Below are 17,667 nucleotides of genomic sequence, written 5' to 3' on the forward strand. Positions count from 1 at the left end.
TGATAGATTTTTAAGTGTGCCCCAGTATACTTTCATTGAACCCTTATTTTAAACCTGTAACATCTCCTTTAATTTACAGTGTATACTAAGAGCAAGGCTCTATTTTAAAAGCTTTATATGTATTAACTCATTAAGTCCTCATAACAGCTCTGAATTGAGTATCTGAATTTGATATTACTATCTATACTTTATAGATGAAGCTGAGGAACCTGCTTCTGCTCACCTATTTGCTTAGTCAGGGTTTGGATCCAGCATTCTGGCTTTAGACAGCCCTACATTACACTATCTTTCATAGATAAACCCGACCACACACTTTCTAGAAAAGCACACCCCTCTTAGAACTTTGTGTGGTAAAAGGCACAAAGGAGCTGCTCATTCAAATTTATGTGTTTGTTTCCCATTCTTCTTTTAGAATATTGTTTTTTTGACATTTTTTAGTTAGACTTTTAAAAAAAGAGACAGTACTACAAAGTAGGAAGAACATAGACTTTGGAATCAGACAGTTCTGTGTTTGAACCCAGAGGTTCAAACATTTATCTGACCTCTTTAAAATAATACTACTTGGGCACCTTGCCTCATATCACCTACCCATGTCAGACATTACTGATTATCTCTTACTGAGCCCAGAATCCCTTTCATGATTGCTCAAGATGAGATTTATAATCAGTGGGAGTTGTGCCAGGAGGTGGAACCTATTTGCCATCTTTTTCCTTTAGGCCCAGGTATACTGGCCATCCAAGCCAGTCCTTCAGTAGCCCATCCAAACCTGTCTCTGTTTCCTGCAGTCTTGTCTTTACCTTGTGACAAACAGCGTTTGGGAAAAGTTGCCTGTGGTGATCCTGACCTTGAGTCTTTATGAGACTCAGCAGGAAGAGGAGTCCAAACCCATCAGCTTGTACCCCATTCCCTACAAGAAGGACTGGTCTTTTGACATTGTAGAGCTCATGAAGGAGGTAGAAAAGGGGGTGAGACCCTCCCCTCGTGTAGGGAGTCAGCCAGTGCAGACTAGGTTGGCTGCAATGGAAGCCCTGGAACTGGTTGCCCTAGTCTGCCCAAGTTTTCTGTGGCTTCCTTTGGGGTCCAGCTGTATCCCAATGAGAAGGACAATTTTTTTCCTCTTAGGCACAGGCTCTTATGTTCTGGGACCCTTCTTTGTCACTCTGTCCTCTGCCACCTGTGAAGTTTGTTTATAGTTTCCTTTAGCACTATAATATGGTGTAGAGATTTTTCCACTGAGATACATGCTATCTGCTTAAACAATATGAGAGATGTCTTGCTGCTTCTTAGAATTACATGCTGAAAAATAAGAAAAGTAAGGAGAAAATTCAAAAATAATAAAACATATATCTGATTCTACCCAGGTCATCTACTATTAGCATTCTGATGTGTTTTCTTTTCTTTTCTTTTTTAAGATTTATTTATTTATTTATTTATTTATTTATTTATTTACTTACTTACTTACTTATTTATTTATGATAGACAGAGAGAGAGAGAGAGAGAGACAAAGACACAGGAGGAAGGAGAAGCAGGCTCCATGTCGAGAGCCCAATGCGGGACTCAATCCCAGGACTCCAGGATCGCACCCTGGGCCAAAGGCAGGGCGCTAAACTGCTGAGCCACGCAGGGATCCTCTCTGATGTGTTTTCTTATTTTCTTTGTATGCATATACATGTAACTTTTTAAAAGTTTATTTACTTATTTAAGTAATCTCTACACCCAGCGTGGGGCTTGAACTCACAACCCTAAGATCAGAAGTTACATGCTCTTCAACTAAGCCAGACAGGCGCCCATGTACATGTAGCTTTTTAAAATTAAATCATGTTATCATGGACATCTTATAGGTCAAAACATCATGATAATTAGTGGCTGCATAAAATATTATTGTATAATACAGATATTTTAATTTATTTCAGCAGTCTCCCAATCTTGGACACTTAGATATTTGTGCATTTCTTTCTTGAACATGCCTGAATTTTTTCCTTAGGGTACTTTTTAATATTGGTACTCTATGTTGCCAAATTACAAGACCCTTCTTTGAGCATAGACATTTGTTGTAAGCTTTTATTTTTCAAACTTGGTGGTAGAACTTAGAGGATTTTTTTTCCAAACAAAATCTTGTATGGAAACCCATTATATAAAAAAGATAAAAATCCACCTGCTCCATTGGGAAAGGTTTGGAGCCCTCAGCCTCTAACTCAGTACCACTTTCACCTGTCCATTCCTCTCTACTTCCTAATCCCTGCCCCCAGCTGGTATATATATATATATATATATATATATATATATATATATATATATATATATATTTCTTTATAATATGTCTTCTAGCTCAGTAACAGACTATTAGCATCTTTCATCAGGATGCTTTCGACTATAGGTAACAAAACCCAGTCCAGTTCATGTAACTGTAAGGACAGTTCAGTGTCCCATATAACAACAGGATGATTCCTGAGTTATTTAATCCAGTGGCTAAGTGGTAGAGCAGGATGAGGTTCTTAGCATTTTTTGGTTCTGTCTTCCTCGGTGTGATGACTCTTGTCCCCTCCTGGTCACTAGATTGCCATATAGTAGCAGAATACATCACATCCTTCCAGGGGTTAGGAGAATGCACCTCTTCCTCATATTCTTTTTAGAGTGAGAAGAAAGCTCCCAGCTGATGTCCCCTTGTTTTTTATTCAGTAGGTGTCACATGCCCATTCCTAGACCAATCACCAAGAATTGGAATAGAATAACCATAATTGGTTTGAACCAATCAGGATTCACCCACTAGGGTTAGAGAAGGGCTTAACCTTCCCTGAAACCAGTGGCAGTCTGGTATCTGAACAATATCCAGGTTCTGTTGTCAAGGGAGGAGGGGAGAAATGGCTGCTGAAGCCATTAGTTGGAGCTTCACAACAATGGAGCCAATAGTTGTCTGCTATAACATCCCATTAGGAAAGATACTGAAAAAAAAAAAAAAAAAAAGGAAAAATACTGAAAAGCCAATGTCAAAATTCCAAGGCTGCCTCTTACTTTTGGCATGGCCTTGTCATGGCCAAGTCAACCTCTCTGGGCCTTAGTTTCCTTATTTGTAAACTGGGGATAGTGATAACTGCCTTCCTTACCTTACAGAGTTATGGAGAGGGATGTATGAAAGAACATTACAAAGTACCTCACTAGGGGCACCTGCCTGGCTCAGTCAGTTAAGCGTCTGCCTTTGGGTCAGGTCATGATCCTGGGGTCCTGGGATTGAGCCCCCAAGTTGGGCTCCCTTAGTGGGGAGTCTGCTTCTCCCTCTCCTTTCCCCACCCCCTGTCTCACTCTTGTCCTCTCCCCCTCTCAAATAAATAAATAAAATCTTTAAAACAAAACAAAAAAAACAAAGTACTTTACTAGTATCAAGGCTTCTTATTAATTTAATTCTTAGAAATAAATGAGCATCAGGCACCTGGGTGGTTTAGTCAATTAAGTGTCCAACTCTTGATCTCAGCTCAGGTCTTGATCTCAGGATCGTGAGTTCAAGCCCCACGTTGAGGCTCCACACCCAGTGGAGCCTCTTAAAAAAAAGATGAAGAAAGAAATGAGCACCACCAGGCCCTCTGTAAAAAGGTAAATCAGTAAAGCTTAAATTCTAAGAAGTGTCTTTTGGTTTAGTTATAACATTCACTGTCTAAATTTCACAAAATTACTTATCAAAAAATCACAAGTACCTTTAGAAGTAACACTATAAGTTATAAAAATACCCTAAAAGGTGAAGAAGGTATGTGTGGGTACTTCGACACCAAGGCTGTGGCCTTCCCATGATAGCATCTGGCATTCAACTGACAGTATAGTGACTAGCAGTTACTGTTACCTATTCTGCTCTCTTTTCTTTTTTTTAGATTTTTATTTATTTATTCATGAGAGACAGAGAGAAGAGAGAGGCAGAGGGGGGGGCAGAGACCTAGCTAGAGGGAGAAGCAGGCTTCCTTGCAGGGAGCCTGATACGGGTCTCGATCCCCAGACCCAGGATCACCTTCCGAGTGGAAGGCAGATGCTCAACTGCTGAACCACCTAGGTGTCCCACCTATTCTGCTCTTAATTTTCATTTTATGTTTCCATGGTGCTTCTTCCTGCGGACAGGATTTTTACCAAATATTTTCAAAATGTTGTCTCACTGGCCATTGGAATTCAGAGCCTTCTTTGCTTATTATAATGCTACATACAACAAGGAAACAGGTAAATAGAAAAACAGTGCTAAATCATTCTTAGATGAAATCCAGATGCTTGCTTGCTAGAGTTTCTTCTCACATAGTTCCACATTACTGTGGAGCTAGAAAGAAGTTAAGAAAGACTAGTTTGTTGAGACATCCTTTGGATTCTGAAGCTGGGTTCTGAATTTAACTATATAACTGTCAATATAGAACCAAAATAAGTTAGGTAATGACTGTGGTTCATCTTTCTTATGTTGGGCTTAAAAGCCCTCTGGCTCCCTATAACCCCCTAAATGAAGTTCAGGGACTTCAGCCTGGCAATCATGGGTTTCTTACTTAGGATTCAAGGTAGGTTGCTGTTATCCACACCCAAAGATACAGTGGTTTATACAAGATTTTTATTTTCTCTCTTCTCACCTTACAGTCCCTATGTAGGCTGCTAAGGACCAAATTAGTGTTGTTTACTGTGTGGGATTGCCCTTGCCTACATGTTCATGCTGATTCACCACTGCTACCAGCAAAAAGAGCAAGAAGGGGCATTTATGGATACACATTCCTTTCCTTTAGGGTAATGACATGAAAGTCACACACATCACTTCTGTCTACATCCCACTGGCCAGAACTTAATCACATGATCACACTTAGCTGCAAGGGAGGCTGTGTACTCATATGCATGGCTAAAATGAAGGGATTCTGTTACTGAAGAGGAGACAGCATGTCACAATGAGACTCTGTGGCCTGACACCAGCCTGCCTTCCCAGCCTCATTTCCCTCAGCCTCTCTGTGTGTTCCATCTGTTGGAATGAAAGTAGACCTAATTCTACTCTGAATCACTCAGGTCTCATGATTTATTCACTCTTTACCTTTGTCCACCCTTTGTTGTGCCCCTGAGATGCCTTTCCTCCTGTCCATGCCTTGTGAATCTGATCTTTCCTTCAAAGTCCATCTCACCTGTCTTTACTTAAAAGAGATATTTTCTTCTGTGACCCCCCCACAGCATCCTTCATCTGTCCTTTTCCAGTGGCATACAGAGTGCTGACTCCCCTACCTTTTCACAGCTTCCACAGCTCCTGTCTCCTGGTGGGAAGAGATAGATCCTGTGTTCACATCTGAGTTCTGCCACAAATGAGGCACATGAACCTCAACAAGTACTTAAATGTCTCAGAGCTTTGGTTTCCTTATTAGTAAAATGGTATTAATACCCATTCTGTAGTGCTGGTACAAGGATGAAATAAGGTTACATATGTAAAGTTCCCAGAATGTTACCAGTGCCAAAATGAATTCCTTCCTTCCCTGCCTCTCCCTATCCCCATGTAGTAGGTCCCCTGAGGTTAGGAAGTCTTTTTTCTTTTTCCTTCCTCTTTTGAATGTGTTAGTCCAGTACCTGGTGGGCCTCAGAAATTGTTTCTGGAACTTTAGTAATATATTCAACACATATTTTCTGAGCAACCCCTATATGTCAGGCACTCCTTTGAACAAGTCAGAAAAATTTCTAGGCTTTCAGATGTATTTTAGAGAGGAGAAAAGAATGAACAACTAAAGAAAATAAAAGAATAGGTTAACTTCAGAAGTGTTGAGTATTATGAAGAAAAGAAATAGGGTAGTTGATAGCAAGAGACTGGGAATGAATGCTTAAGTGAAGGGGTAGGTGAGAAGGTGGGCAAATCTGTTGCTAAAATATGGCTGATCCAGGCAGCCCTGGTGGCTCGGCAGTGTGGTGCTGCCTTCGGCCCAGGGCATGAGCCTGGAGACCTGGGATTGGGTCCCACATCGGGCTCCCTGCATGGAGCCTGCTTCTCCCTCTGCCTGTGTCTGTCTGTCTGTCTGTCTCTCTTTGTCTCTCATGAATAAATAAATAAAACCTTTAAAAAATATGGCTGAACCTGTCTAGGTTCTTCTGACCTGATATCCAAGGCTTATGGACAGGTCCTCTCCCCTCCCTTCCTAAGCCACCTTATCTGAGTTGACAAGGAACTCATCATTGTAGTTGACCAGCCTGGCCAACAGGTGCCCATACAGCATGGTTGTCCACAGTACCTGGTACAGGGTCTACTCGAAGAACCCAGTGTTCTCTGACCAGGCTGGTGTCCATGTCCCTTCCCTGTGCCAGTTTCAGGGCATCTTCATATCTAAGGAAAAGGAAAGGTCCATGCCACTATGTGGTGCAGGGAACACCTGCTTCTCCCCAAGCCCCCCACCCCTGAGCTCTTCCCATTGCTTGAGTTCCCTTCCAGTCTCATCACTGTGTCCAACTGCTTCTTTCTTTGTGTACATGATGTTTGGGACTAGGGGTTAGCTGAGCCCCAGGTTTGTGGCAGACCTGATCCTGGATACCTGACAGACCTCTCAAATGCATACAGCTTCCTTTCCAAGTTGAGCCTTATTATAACCATTTTATCCTTGACGTTCAGTGCTGTCACTTAACATGGAGCATGCAACTAGAATATGACAGTCCAGGATCCCTGGGTGGCGCAGCGGTTTGGCGCCTGCCTTTGGCCCAGGGCGCGATCCTGGAGACCCGGAATCGAATCCCACATCGGGCTACCGGTGCATGGAGCCTGCTTCTCCCTCTGCCTGTGTCTCTGCCTCTCTCTCTCTGTGACTATCATAAATAAATAAAAATTTTAAAAAATTGTAGAATATGACAGTCCATTTTCAAAGCTTGCACTGTTTCTGTTACATTATATTGTTTGCATTTGCCAGTGTGAATTTAGCCACTAATTATTCCTCATGGGCCCAAACCAGTTTCTTAGGTTTTCTTTTATTTCTTGCTGCTGGCCCCAAGGTGTACCTGTCTGCCTCTCATTTCTAGAACTGCCTCCATCTTATCTTTCCCACCAAGAGGGGTTGTGAAATGGGTCTCACTCCCCCAGCCAACAACTTACTATCTCCTTCATCCAAAGCCAGGCCCTTGGGTGTCAGAGGTCATGCTAATTCTTCACAGAGAAATGAACTAAGGGTAAAGACACAGCAAACATGGGTTTGTCACCACCAAACTTAAAAAGTCCTGATCCCTATGCTGAAATTCCTGATCCTCTGGGCCAGGGAACAGAAACATCAGTTCTCTGCATTTATTCCTGAGGTCGAGGGTCATCAGTCTTCCCACCCCCCAGCTTACCATCCTGAGCCCACCTGAGTGGAGACCTTGTAAACTGTTCCTAAAGGGCTTCAGGTGCCAGCCTGAAGATAATTTTGGGATGGGTACATCCTCTCCCCCTTTGCTGTGCTGAGAACCTCCTGTCTACTTGCCAGACCTTTGTTCATCCAAGATCATTGCTTCTCTGGTGGCCATAGTGTGGGCTGTCATACCATGGTTTGCTGAACTATTCTATTTTTAGGTGTTTGGTGGTTTTCAGCATTTTTCTTGAGCAAGGGTAATGATTATAAATAAAATCTTTGGAATCAAATACAGTTAGAGTCAGTTCCCAGCTCTGCCTCTTTCCAACTCTATGACCTTGGGGAAGTCACTTGACCTCTCTGAGCTTTAGTTTCTTTGCCAATAAAATGGGGACAATAATAAAAATACTACTTCCTAGGATTTTTGTAAGCAATAACAAAATGAATATGAAGCATTGAGCACATTCTTATTAGCACATAGTAATTGCTAAGTGTTAGCTATTAATTTTACATATATTATGTCTTGTGTGGGATTAATTGGGGACAAAGGGATCTGAGCTTCACTTTACTCATAAGAAAAAGTTTGGATTCGGAGTCTTTATGTACTTAGAGTCTCTGAGTCTTGGTTCTGAGAGTTTTGGTGCCATGAGTATTTAGAGGAGCTTGTAGCTGAGTGAGCAAAGAAGACTTCTTTGCAGAGGTGGGGTTGAGCCAGAGTTTCAGGTTTGCATCACACTGGAAAGTTTATTTTGTCCTGACTTTGCCCCTTTATTCTAACCTTGGGTCTTTTCATTTTGTTAGGCCTTTTGTTTTCTCGGCTGTATTGTGATGAACAGAGATTCTGCTTTTGACCGTGTGTTTTCTTGCAGGTCTGCGTGAAGTGGAGAAAGTCTAACCTCTCTGCTCGGGCAAAGGCAATGCTGGAGTTTGTACTTCTTATTTCCCAAGCTGATGATGTAATAGATGACCATTTCAAAAAGCTCGAGATGCATGGCTTCAATCGGGAAAATGCCTGGGATATCGCTGCCATTTCAGCCTTTTTTTTGCCTTGTCCATCTGCCTTGCTCATTTTGTCAATCTTGTTCCCAATAAAGAATGATGTTAAAGACATCAGGAGTGAATCTGCTGCTCCCAAAGTATAAAGCCTAAACAGAAAGACCAGCGTTATTTCAGGCACATGATATTATAAGGCATCACTTAGGAAGTAATTTTTTAAAAACATCTAGTCAGTAGATAGGGAAGAGAGTAAATGAATTGGCTTTCTGTCTGCTCAATGAGATAGATCCTAAGTGTTGGGAGTATCCAGGGACATGTGATACTGGGCTTAGGGGAAACATTTGCCAATTGCTTCCTTGTGTTGTGATCTGAAAGGAACATCAAGGGAAAGAAATTCAGAGGATGCTTAGGCATTTCTGATGAACTGATATCTGTGAAGCTGAGCTGTTGAAGTTGAAAGTTTTTTAGTACTCAGAAATAGTGTTACATAGAAATTGGTCTGTATAAACTGTGATTTGCAGTCATTCCTGTTGACATGGTTGTGTTTGAAGGCTCTCAAAGGCAGTGGGTAAATAGCAGTCACAGAAAGTTTACTTTAGTGCCTTCTCAATTAACTTCTAGTAAATTTTTTTTAACTGATGGGTTGTAAAATCATGGTCATCTCAATAGAATTTTAGTCCTTAAATAATTTATTATTTTAGGTTTTAGCAAAAAATATTTGATAAGTGAGGACTCACATTTTAAATAGAAGCATAAGAAAGAAAGAAAACAAAACCTTTAGCATTACTGAATGACTTGTTTTGTGTTACAGCTGCTACTGCCCCCCCCCTTTTTTTTTTGGTTAGCATCTCAAGAATCATTCTTATTTTCTAGCTGATAGCGGTACATGCAAACCTACAAAATTTTTTCTTCCCATTTGGCTTCTCTAGATTCTCTAAATTGTTAGTGAATATTTCTTAACCACTTTTACTACTATTACCACTATACTGTGTTAATTTTGAATTGCCTGAACTGTGAAATCTGTTACCTTGAGGCAGCACAAACTTTCATTGCAGAGCTTGTATTTTTCTGTTGGAACTATATTATAAATACTTCGGAATATGTATGTAACTTTTAAAATTGTTTTACTTAACCTATTAAAAAATAGTATTGGTAAATGGTCACCATAAAATTTTAGCCATTGGCCATAATTTAGAGGCCAAACAGGGGGCCTCTATTAAGCAGCCAGAAGTTGGGGGTCATTAAGGGACATTATTTAATTACAAAATAGACTTCTACACCGTCTACATTGTGGAGCAACATGGAGAGCATCTCCAGAGGAATGGATGCCTGATCTCTGAATTCAAGATGCTTGGTTTTTGCCTTTTTTTTCAATCAGCTCATGGACAATAGCTGAAGAACTAACTTACCTGATGGGAGGACCTGCTGAATGTTCAGCCCTTTCTGAATCTCATTCTTACTGTAGAGATCCTTCAGATCTGTCCTCACAGGATAGCTCTTCTACAAAGATCCTCCAGGTTCCTCCTCAGTCATCACATGTGAGCCTTCTACAACATAGCTCTTGATCAAGGCCTAGAAGAGTTGTCAGTTCTTATATCCACCTTTCCCTTGTACCTCAAGCCTTGCTTTATTGTAGACTCTCCTTCCCTTCCCAAGACACACATCAGTTCCCATTAACTCTTTTACAAATGAGTTCTGTATATTGATCTCTAACAGCCCTGGTGAAGGGCCTTGCACCCGTCATGCCGTCCGTGCCCTGCCTGAAACATGTAAGCAGGATTTGACCTGGGGCTCTGTTGCTTGTAAGGTTGATTTGATTTAGGTCTCCAGCTCCACTCAGTGACTCCTGCTGGATATATGCTCCTTCCTGAGGAGAGGAAGACTTCGGCCTTGATAAAATCTTGACCTTACTGGGCAGTAGCTGGGAGTTGGGCAAATATTCAGAGCACTGATAGACACCATTTTCCAGGCTCTGTATAGACCTGGACTTCTTCTTTTTTTTTTTTTTTTTAATTTACTTGAGAAAGAGAGCAGGGGAAAGGGGCAGAGAGAGGAGGAGCGAGAGAATCTCAAGCAGACTCCCACTGAGCTGGGGTACCCTAGAAGGGCTCCATCTCACAACCCTGAGATAATGACCTCAGCTGAAATCAAGAGCTCCACACTTGACTCATTGATTGAACCACCGAGACGCCACAGATCTGGGCTTTTAGGGCAACGGTGAACTTGAGTCCTAGACTCCCAGTCTGAGTAGGCAATATACCGTGCCACTTACTATGTGGGACCTGCACATAATATGGAAGTTTTTTCCCCTTGTGACCTTAGAGTAAATTGGGGATAAGGATATAATCTTGGTCCACCACTTTGACTATTCAGGCCCACGCATCCCCAAGACACACAGTCACGATGACTGACAACTACAGACTGTCGCAGGGGTGCCCTGATGCTAACACTGCCCTGTGCAGCCCGAGCCCTGAGTTCTCCCAGTTACGCTCAGACACAGCTGGTCGCCCCCGGTATAAAGCACCTGCCATGGGCGGTGTCCCCGCTTTCGCGGTCCCCAACGGATGGCGGTGGCGGCGGCGCGCGTTTCCCAGCCGGCGGGGTTAGGCGGTCGCACGCCGGAAGTGGCGGCTGGAGCGGGAGCGCTGAGGTGTCTGCCGGCGGGGCAGCGGCCGGGAGCGGGGGGCGGGTGCGTCGGTCATGTTTCCCTTCGGGCCCGGTAGTCCCGGAGAGGATGGGACGGCCGGAGCCGGGGCCGAGGAGCCGGCACCCCGCGCGGGGCAGGCGGCAGCCGGCGGGCCGCTCCCTTCCCCGCCCGCTCCGCCGCAGCCCGGGGCTGACGCAGCCCCTCCCCCGTCGCCCTCCCGGAGCCCTCGCCGCCCCGGCGCCCCCTCGCTGCCCCTGGCCGCGCGCGTCGGGGAGCTTGGGCCGCCCGGAGCCCTGGACTCCTCAGCCGCTTCCGCCCAGGGAGAGCCGTCACCGCCCTCCCCGCCGCGTCGGCGACCCGGGCCAGACTGCAGGGCCGGGAGCCGGGGCCGCCACGGCCTCGGCGTCGGCCTGGGCGGCCCCGGCGCCCGGCTGTTCGGGTGGCTGAGAGAGCGCAGCCTGGGCCGCGGGCTGTTCGTGGACCCGGCGCGGGACAATTTCCGCACCATGACTAACCTCTATGGTTCCATCCATCCCGCGGACTCGGTGTACCTCAGCACCCGCACCCACGGCGCCGTCTTCAACCTCGAGTACTCGCCCGACGGGTAAGCGCGGCCCCTCGGAGGGCGGGTGCCCGCCTCCGCCTGCCTCTGCTGCCCGTGGGCGGCGGCCCGCTCGGGGGCCGCCGGCCTGCAGGCCCCCCGACACTCTCTGAAGCGCTCTGTGGCTGTTGGAGGTCCCGGCCCGGCCCTTGGAGGTAGGCAGGCCCGGGACTCGTTTGTGCGCCTCGGGACGCGGAGCTCTGTGAAGCAGAAATGCGTGGGGCCCGTCACCCCGCGGGTCTGCCAGAGCCAGGCCCGAGCTAGGGTTCTCTGGTACACAGTACAGGCCTAGCAAACTACGCGCTGAGGAGATGCTCATTCTTTCCCTGTCATCCCAGGCTTGCGCTTTTCTCACCGAAGCTTCTGGCAAGGGTAGGGAGCCTGCAGATTCCATGTACTCTGTGCCTGACCTGCCGTGAGGGGACAAGTGTGCGTGTTCCTTTGCTCCTGGAGGATACTAAGACGCGGCAGCGGGGTGTCCTGGGATGCGGGGCATTTGTGAACTTCCCCAGCCAGGACGACGTGCTTCTGCCTCCTGGCAGATTAAATATTTCCTATTCGGTCTCGGTTTACTCTGCGTTATGAGGAATTTTCAAAATAATATGTATTTTTTTAAAACTTTGGTGAATACACGAACAAGTTCAACAACAAAGGAAGAAAATTACACACAGCCCCACCCTGAGAGGAGATAGTTAATATAATAACTCCGACCTAATCAAGGCCTCTGGATTCTAGTCATTTGCGTAGCTGTCCACTTATTCATTCCCTCATTCAATAAATACTTGTTGAGCACTTGCTATGTTCTAGATGCAGAAGTTGCAGTGGTGAGCCAAACCAGCTAATGGCACCACCAGTCTTACTAAACTTGGGACTTACTGGTTCAACTACATGCCAAATAACCGTACTAAAAATTTCATAATGTGTATTTGTAAATCGAGATAAAGGCTTGAAGGAACCGACTGTACACACCAGGGTGTTTGAGGTTTTGCTGTAAAAGTGACGTTTAACCAAAAAAACAGAAAAAAATGAGTAGAAGATGAATTCACCAAGATAGGGTGGGGGAGGAGATAGAAGTAGTCCAGATGGAGGAATTGGTATGTCAAAGGACTTATGGTTGGAGGGCCAGTATGTCATGTTAGAGAAGCTGAAAGATGATGGCTTAACAAGGCAAAATGTTTTGCTTAAGAAAAAACTAAAATGTGCTAGGAAGGAGAAAAGTAGCAGAATTTGGAATCACAGTGAGGAGGTACACCATATTCCACTTCATTGATGCATTTGCTTCTTCCTAATTATACTTGGTACTAGGATCTCTGGGGTTTCTACTTATAGCAGTTGGGTGGAACCTGTAGCAATGAATGTGCTGAATACAGGTAAGGAGGAGGAACTACTAAAGTTTATTCATGTAACCTTCCTTCCCTAGTGCTCTCTCCAACAAAGCCCTATTCCTAAAGCTCCTCCCAAAATAGGAAGAATCTCTCCCTCATAAACATTCAGTTCTTTTCTTCTCCATACCCCAACTCCTCTCACCCTCCTATCTGTTCTGTCAGGCTTTCAGAAATAGCTGTTTTTACTCTTTGGAAGTGAGATTTTAGGTACATGATGAGAGGGGTAGAATGAGTTATGAAGAGGAAATTCCCATTGCCAGTGCTATTAGAATGAGGAATATATTACTGATAGTTTTGTTTGAACCAGGACAACATAGTCCCGTACAAACATTTTTGTAAAAAGTATTTAGGCACTCTGGTACTTAAATAATTTAATAATGTTTAATTTGCAATTGATATATACTCATTCTAGAAAATCTAGGCAATAAATGAACAGAAAGAAGTTAAACATCACTTATAATCCCAGAGCTTAAAAGGCTGTCCAAGGAATTTTGTGTGTGTGTGTGTTGTTTATATTTTAAAGGTATTTATTTAAGTAATCTCTACACCCAATGTAGAACTCGAACTCATGACCCGGAGATCGAGTCACATGCTCTTCAACTGAGCCAGCCAGGTGCCCCTGCGTATGTTTATTTTAATATAAACATGGAATCATGTTATTTTGTTGCCTGTTCTTTTTTATGCAATATATGGTGAATTACCTATGTTAATATATTTTTACATTATTTAACATTTTTCATTAATTTAAGTAAAACCTCTAGAAACATTTTTAGATTTATATCCTCATGATAATTCTCTAGAATGGGTGAAAGTTATGAAGATTTTGGAGACCTATTATTAAATTCCCCTATGTGAAGATTTTGCTAATTCTCATTCTATCACACACACATGAAAGTGCCCGTCTCCCCATACTTTTGCCAATATTACACATTGCCATTCTTTTTCATCTGTGTCAAGGTGATAGATGAAAATAGTTAAATGTTATAATTTTTTAGTATTCTTACTACGTCTAATATGCTTCAGATTTTTATAGGACTTAATTTTATAGAAAAATGACACCTGTGTTATATGAGATAATTTCTTATATCCTTCAGTTATATGGGTTAAATCAGCTTACTGGGTACCATTATCACTGTTATTTATAAGGACTTCTCAGTACAGAGAAGAAGTGACACAGAAGGTTAGAATTAAAATTAGGAATTTAATAGAGACCAGACTGGAAAAATTTGACACTAAAAAAGAAATGAAAGGATACCTGGAGTAGAGGTAATTTCTAAAGAATTCTAAAAATGTTTTTACAGTAACAATATAATCAAAAGAAGTATCACTTCCTAAGAGGACATTTTATAAAATGAAATTTGATGTTAATAGATTAGAGAATAATATGTGGAAATTTGTCAGGCTTTCTTTTATGAAAACACATCAGGCACTGCTATAGAGAGTAGTATTGGAAAATAGAAATGAAGAAATTATCTAGACTGGAGGCCAGAAAGATGCAGAGATTGGAAATATGAAGGAGGTTTAGTGACATGGCGCATAGACAAAAAAGGCATACTATATATTTGGTCAGCTCCTGAAGAAAATGAGATAATGGGAAAAATAACAAAAAAAAAAAAAAACAATTTGAAGAGATAATAGCTGGGAACTTGAAGAACTTAAGAAAGTCACAACATCATGATTTAAGATGCCCAATAGACCCCAAGCAGGAATCCTTTCTAGGCATACAGTGACTCTAAAACAAATATTAAAATCTTAAAAGCTAGAGAAAAAAGACCTTCAAAGGAGTACTTAATGAGAGTGATAATTTAAAAAGATGGAACTAAAATTGAAGAAAATAATAAATTTTGAAGGGGTGTTCTAAATTTCTTATTTTCTTCAGGAAGAATTTGACATATTAACTGTAGTTTTTAATGTTTGCATATTAAAGTTTGCAAGATTGCAAGACCAAAAGATAAGATATATTATTTCCAGACTACTCGAGGAAAAAATAGTGCAATGAGAAAAAAATATTCCAAGAGAAGACAAGAAAGGGAAAGAAAAAAAGTAGAAAAGGTATAATAAATAAAAAACCAAAGAATGGCCAAAAATAAGTCTAAATATTGCTAATTACAGTAAATATAATAGTACTAGATGTTCAGTAGGATAGACGAGAATATATCAAACGCACTCTAAAGCTGGTGAGCTATATTACTATACAAACTAGGATTTAAGGCCAAATTACTAGAGATAGGAGATCACATCATGTTCACGAAAGCTCAATTCACGAGAAAGATAAACAGTTTTGAATTGAATGAGTCTTTTAAATTGAAAATCTATGAATCAAAAATTGGTAACTTAAGGAGAAAATGGACAAATTTATCATAGAGGAAGATTTTAATGTACATTATAGTATACCTCAGTCAGGTAGACACAAAACATATGATAAACACCACCGCTTAATAAAATCTTGCTCTGACCAGCAGTATACTGCATTCAGACCTGATACTCAGCTAGTACACATTGTTTCAGCTGTACCAGTTGTTAAAGTATTGATATATGTCCGTAGTGGTTAAATAGTTAACTGCCCCAAGATCACTGAATGTCTTCCATGGAACCTCCCAGAGCAACCCATTATATACCAACTACAGAATTAAGAGCTGGCACTGCAAGCTGCCAACAAACATCTCACTTGAGAGCTATAACATCAGTTCTAATTGCTCTTTATCCATGCTAGATACACTCCCCACCACAAAAAATCTTTAAGATAATACCCAGTGACCATTTGGCTTCCCTAAGTGTGGGGCTGCCTGCCTTTCACAGGCAATCTCAGAGTCATTCTCACATAGTCATTTGTGAGAACTGCAGCCTCTGGGGAGTTCCAGAGAGATGAACAGGGCAATCAGATGAAAGTAACACTATTGTAGGCAGTATCCAAACATACTCTTGGTATAATGTGTACTCCCATGACAGATTTCAATCCACAGCAGTTGAGTGGGGCCTATGGGGATGATTTATGTCAGTACTCCTGGGATACAGATCCCTAATTTTATCATTCCTATTGAATTTCACCATTATTTAGTGGGATCGTTTTGCTAAAACCCACTGAATACCTGCCCATCATGGGTGTCAGCAATACTCATTTTATTAATGAAAATGACCACCAACATAAATCTCAGTACCAGGAATATTTAATTGAGGAAACAAAAGCAGGAAGGTCATTCTGGCTTATGCTTTTAACCGCTGTATTATATTACTTCTCATCTGGGCTGAAGGATTAGGTCTGGTACAATTAAACATGACAATCAACAGATTGTTTTGTGGCATAGTTATTAATATAATTGAATACATATTTAATGTACAAAATAGCAAGTGTTAAAAAATTGTTAATATACTTCAGAAAAGCTAAAAAGAATATTTAGCCCCATGAATAGTTCTGTTAATGTTAAATAATTTTTTTACTTACAAAGATGACAGCTAAATTTTTTTTTTTAAGATTTTATTTATTTATGTGACAGAGAGTGTGAGCACAAGTAGGGGGAGCAGCCAGCAGAGGGAAAGGGAGAGGGGAAAAACAGGCTCCCCTCAGAGCAGGGAACCTGATGTGGGGCTTGATCCCAGGACCCCAAGATCATGACCTGAGCCCAAGGCAGACACTCAACTGACTGAGCCACCCAAGTGCCCCCACTACAAATTAATTAATGTGGACATTCTTGGAGGGGCTTTATGCAATTTCCTACATCCATTCATGGTGCAGACAAGGGCATCTGGGTCAAAGAAAAGAGTATGGCAACAATTTCCAAAAATTGATAAATAATGGAAATTACTAGAATACTTTGATGAGCAACTTAATTAGAACTTCACTTGGCACACATTTTTATAATCTATAGGTTAGTTTATTTTGAAGATGTTTTAAATTTTTTATTCATAGGTTAACTTATATTGCTATTGAATGTCAAACATCTATTTTTTTCAAACATTTTTTTAAAAAGATTTATTTATTCATGAGAGACAGAGAGAGAGAGGCAAAGACACAGGAAGAGAGAGAAGCAGGGCTCCATGCAGGGAGCCTGATGTGGGACTCGATTCCGGGACCCCAGGATCACGTACCAGGCCAAAGGCAGGCGCTGAACCGCTGAGCCACCCAGGGATCCCCTTTTTCAAACATTTTAAAATCTCATACTTGACTATATGTAACAGCTATCTCCTGCTTGCTTTTTTTTTTCAAACACATGTTAGATTTATAAAATTTTCACTGATAAGGCCACATTTCAAAAGATTATCATAGAAGGGATGCCTGGGTGGCTCAGCGGTTGAGCTTCTGCCTTCAGCCCAGGGCGTGACCCTGGAGACCCAGGATCAAGTCCCACGTTGGGCTCCCTGCATGGAGCCTGCTTCTCCCTCTGCCTGTGTCTCTGCTTCTCTCTCTCTCTCTCTGTCTCTCATTAATAAATAAATAAAATCTTAAAAAAAAAAGATTATCATAGAATTAGAGTTTCTCAACACAATGTAATCATTAGAAATGAATAACAAAAAAGATAACCAGAAAAACCTCATGTGTTTTCAAGTTAAGAAAACATTTATAAATAACATATGGGCCAAATAAATGATAATGGAAATTAGAAATATTTAGCACTAAGTGATAATGAAAGTACCATATGTCTAAAAACTTGTAAGTAGGGATCCCTGGGTGGCGCCTCGGTTTGGCGCCTGCCTTTGGCCCAGGGCGCGATCCTGGAGACCCGGGATCGAATCCCACATCGGGCTCTCGGT

General features: G+C 42.1%; 1 protein-coding gene and 1 long non-coding RNA gene across 4 annotated transcripts in view; one reads left to right on the forward strand and one right to left on the reverse strand.

Annotated features, from left to right (window-relative positions):
* Window positions 1-7,737: 7,737 nt before the first annotated feature.
* LOC112649620 (uncharacterized) lies at window positions 7,738-11,580 on the reverse strand. Of its 2 annotated transcripts, none has more exons than XR_003129679.3 (3): window positions 11,448-11,580; window positions 9,695-9,857; window positions 7,738-8,434 (listed from the first exon to the last, which is right to left on the reverse strand). It is a non-coding gene; the product is annotated as an uncharacterized LOC112649620 (long non-coding RNA). The 2 variants fall into 2 exon arrangements; XR_003129678.3 differs by lacking the exon at window positions 11,448-11,580 and adding an exon at window positions 10,810-10,955.
* The window catches only part of DCAF10 (DDB1 and CUL4 associated factor 10), a 42,432-nt gene continuing 35,750 nt past the window's right edge, over window positions 10,986-17,667 (forward strand). For both annotated transcript variants that reach the window (XR_003129676.3, XM_025431955.3), the window contains exon 1: window positions 10,986-11,536. Coding sequence is in view for 1 of the 2 variants with exons in the window: in XM_025431955.3 (XP_025287740.1) it covers window positions 10,986-11,536 (551 nt within the window). In the remaining variant the exon portion in view is untranslated. The remainder of the gene's footprint in view (window positions 11,537-17,667) is intronic.

This window comes from Canis lupus, chromosome 11 (genome assembly GCF_003254725.2).
Source record: "Canis lupus dingo isolate Sandy chromosome 11, ASM325472v2, whole genome shotgun sequence".
Classification (NCBI taxonomy): domain Eukaryota; kingdom Metazoa; phylum Chordata; class Mammalia; order Carnivora; family Canidae; genus Canis; species Canis lupus.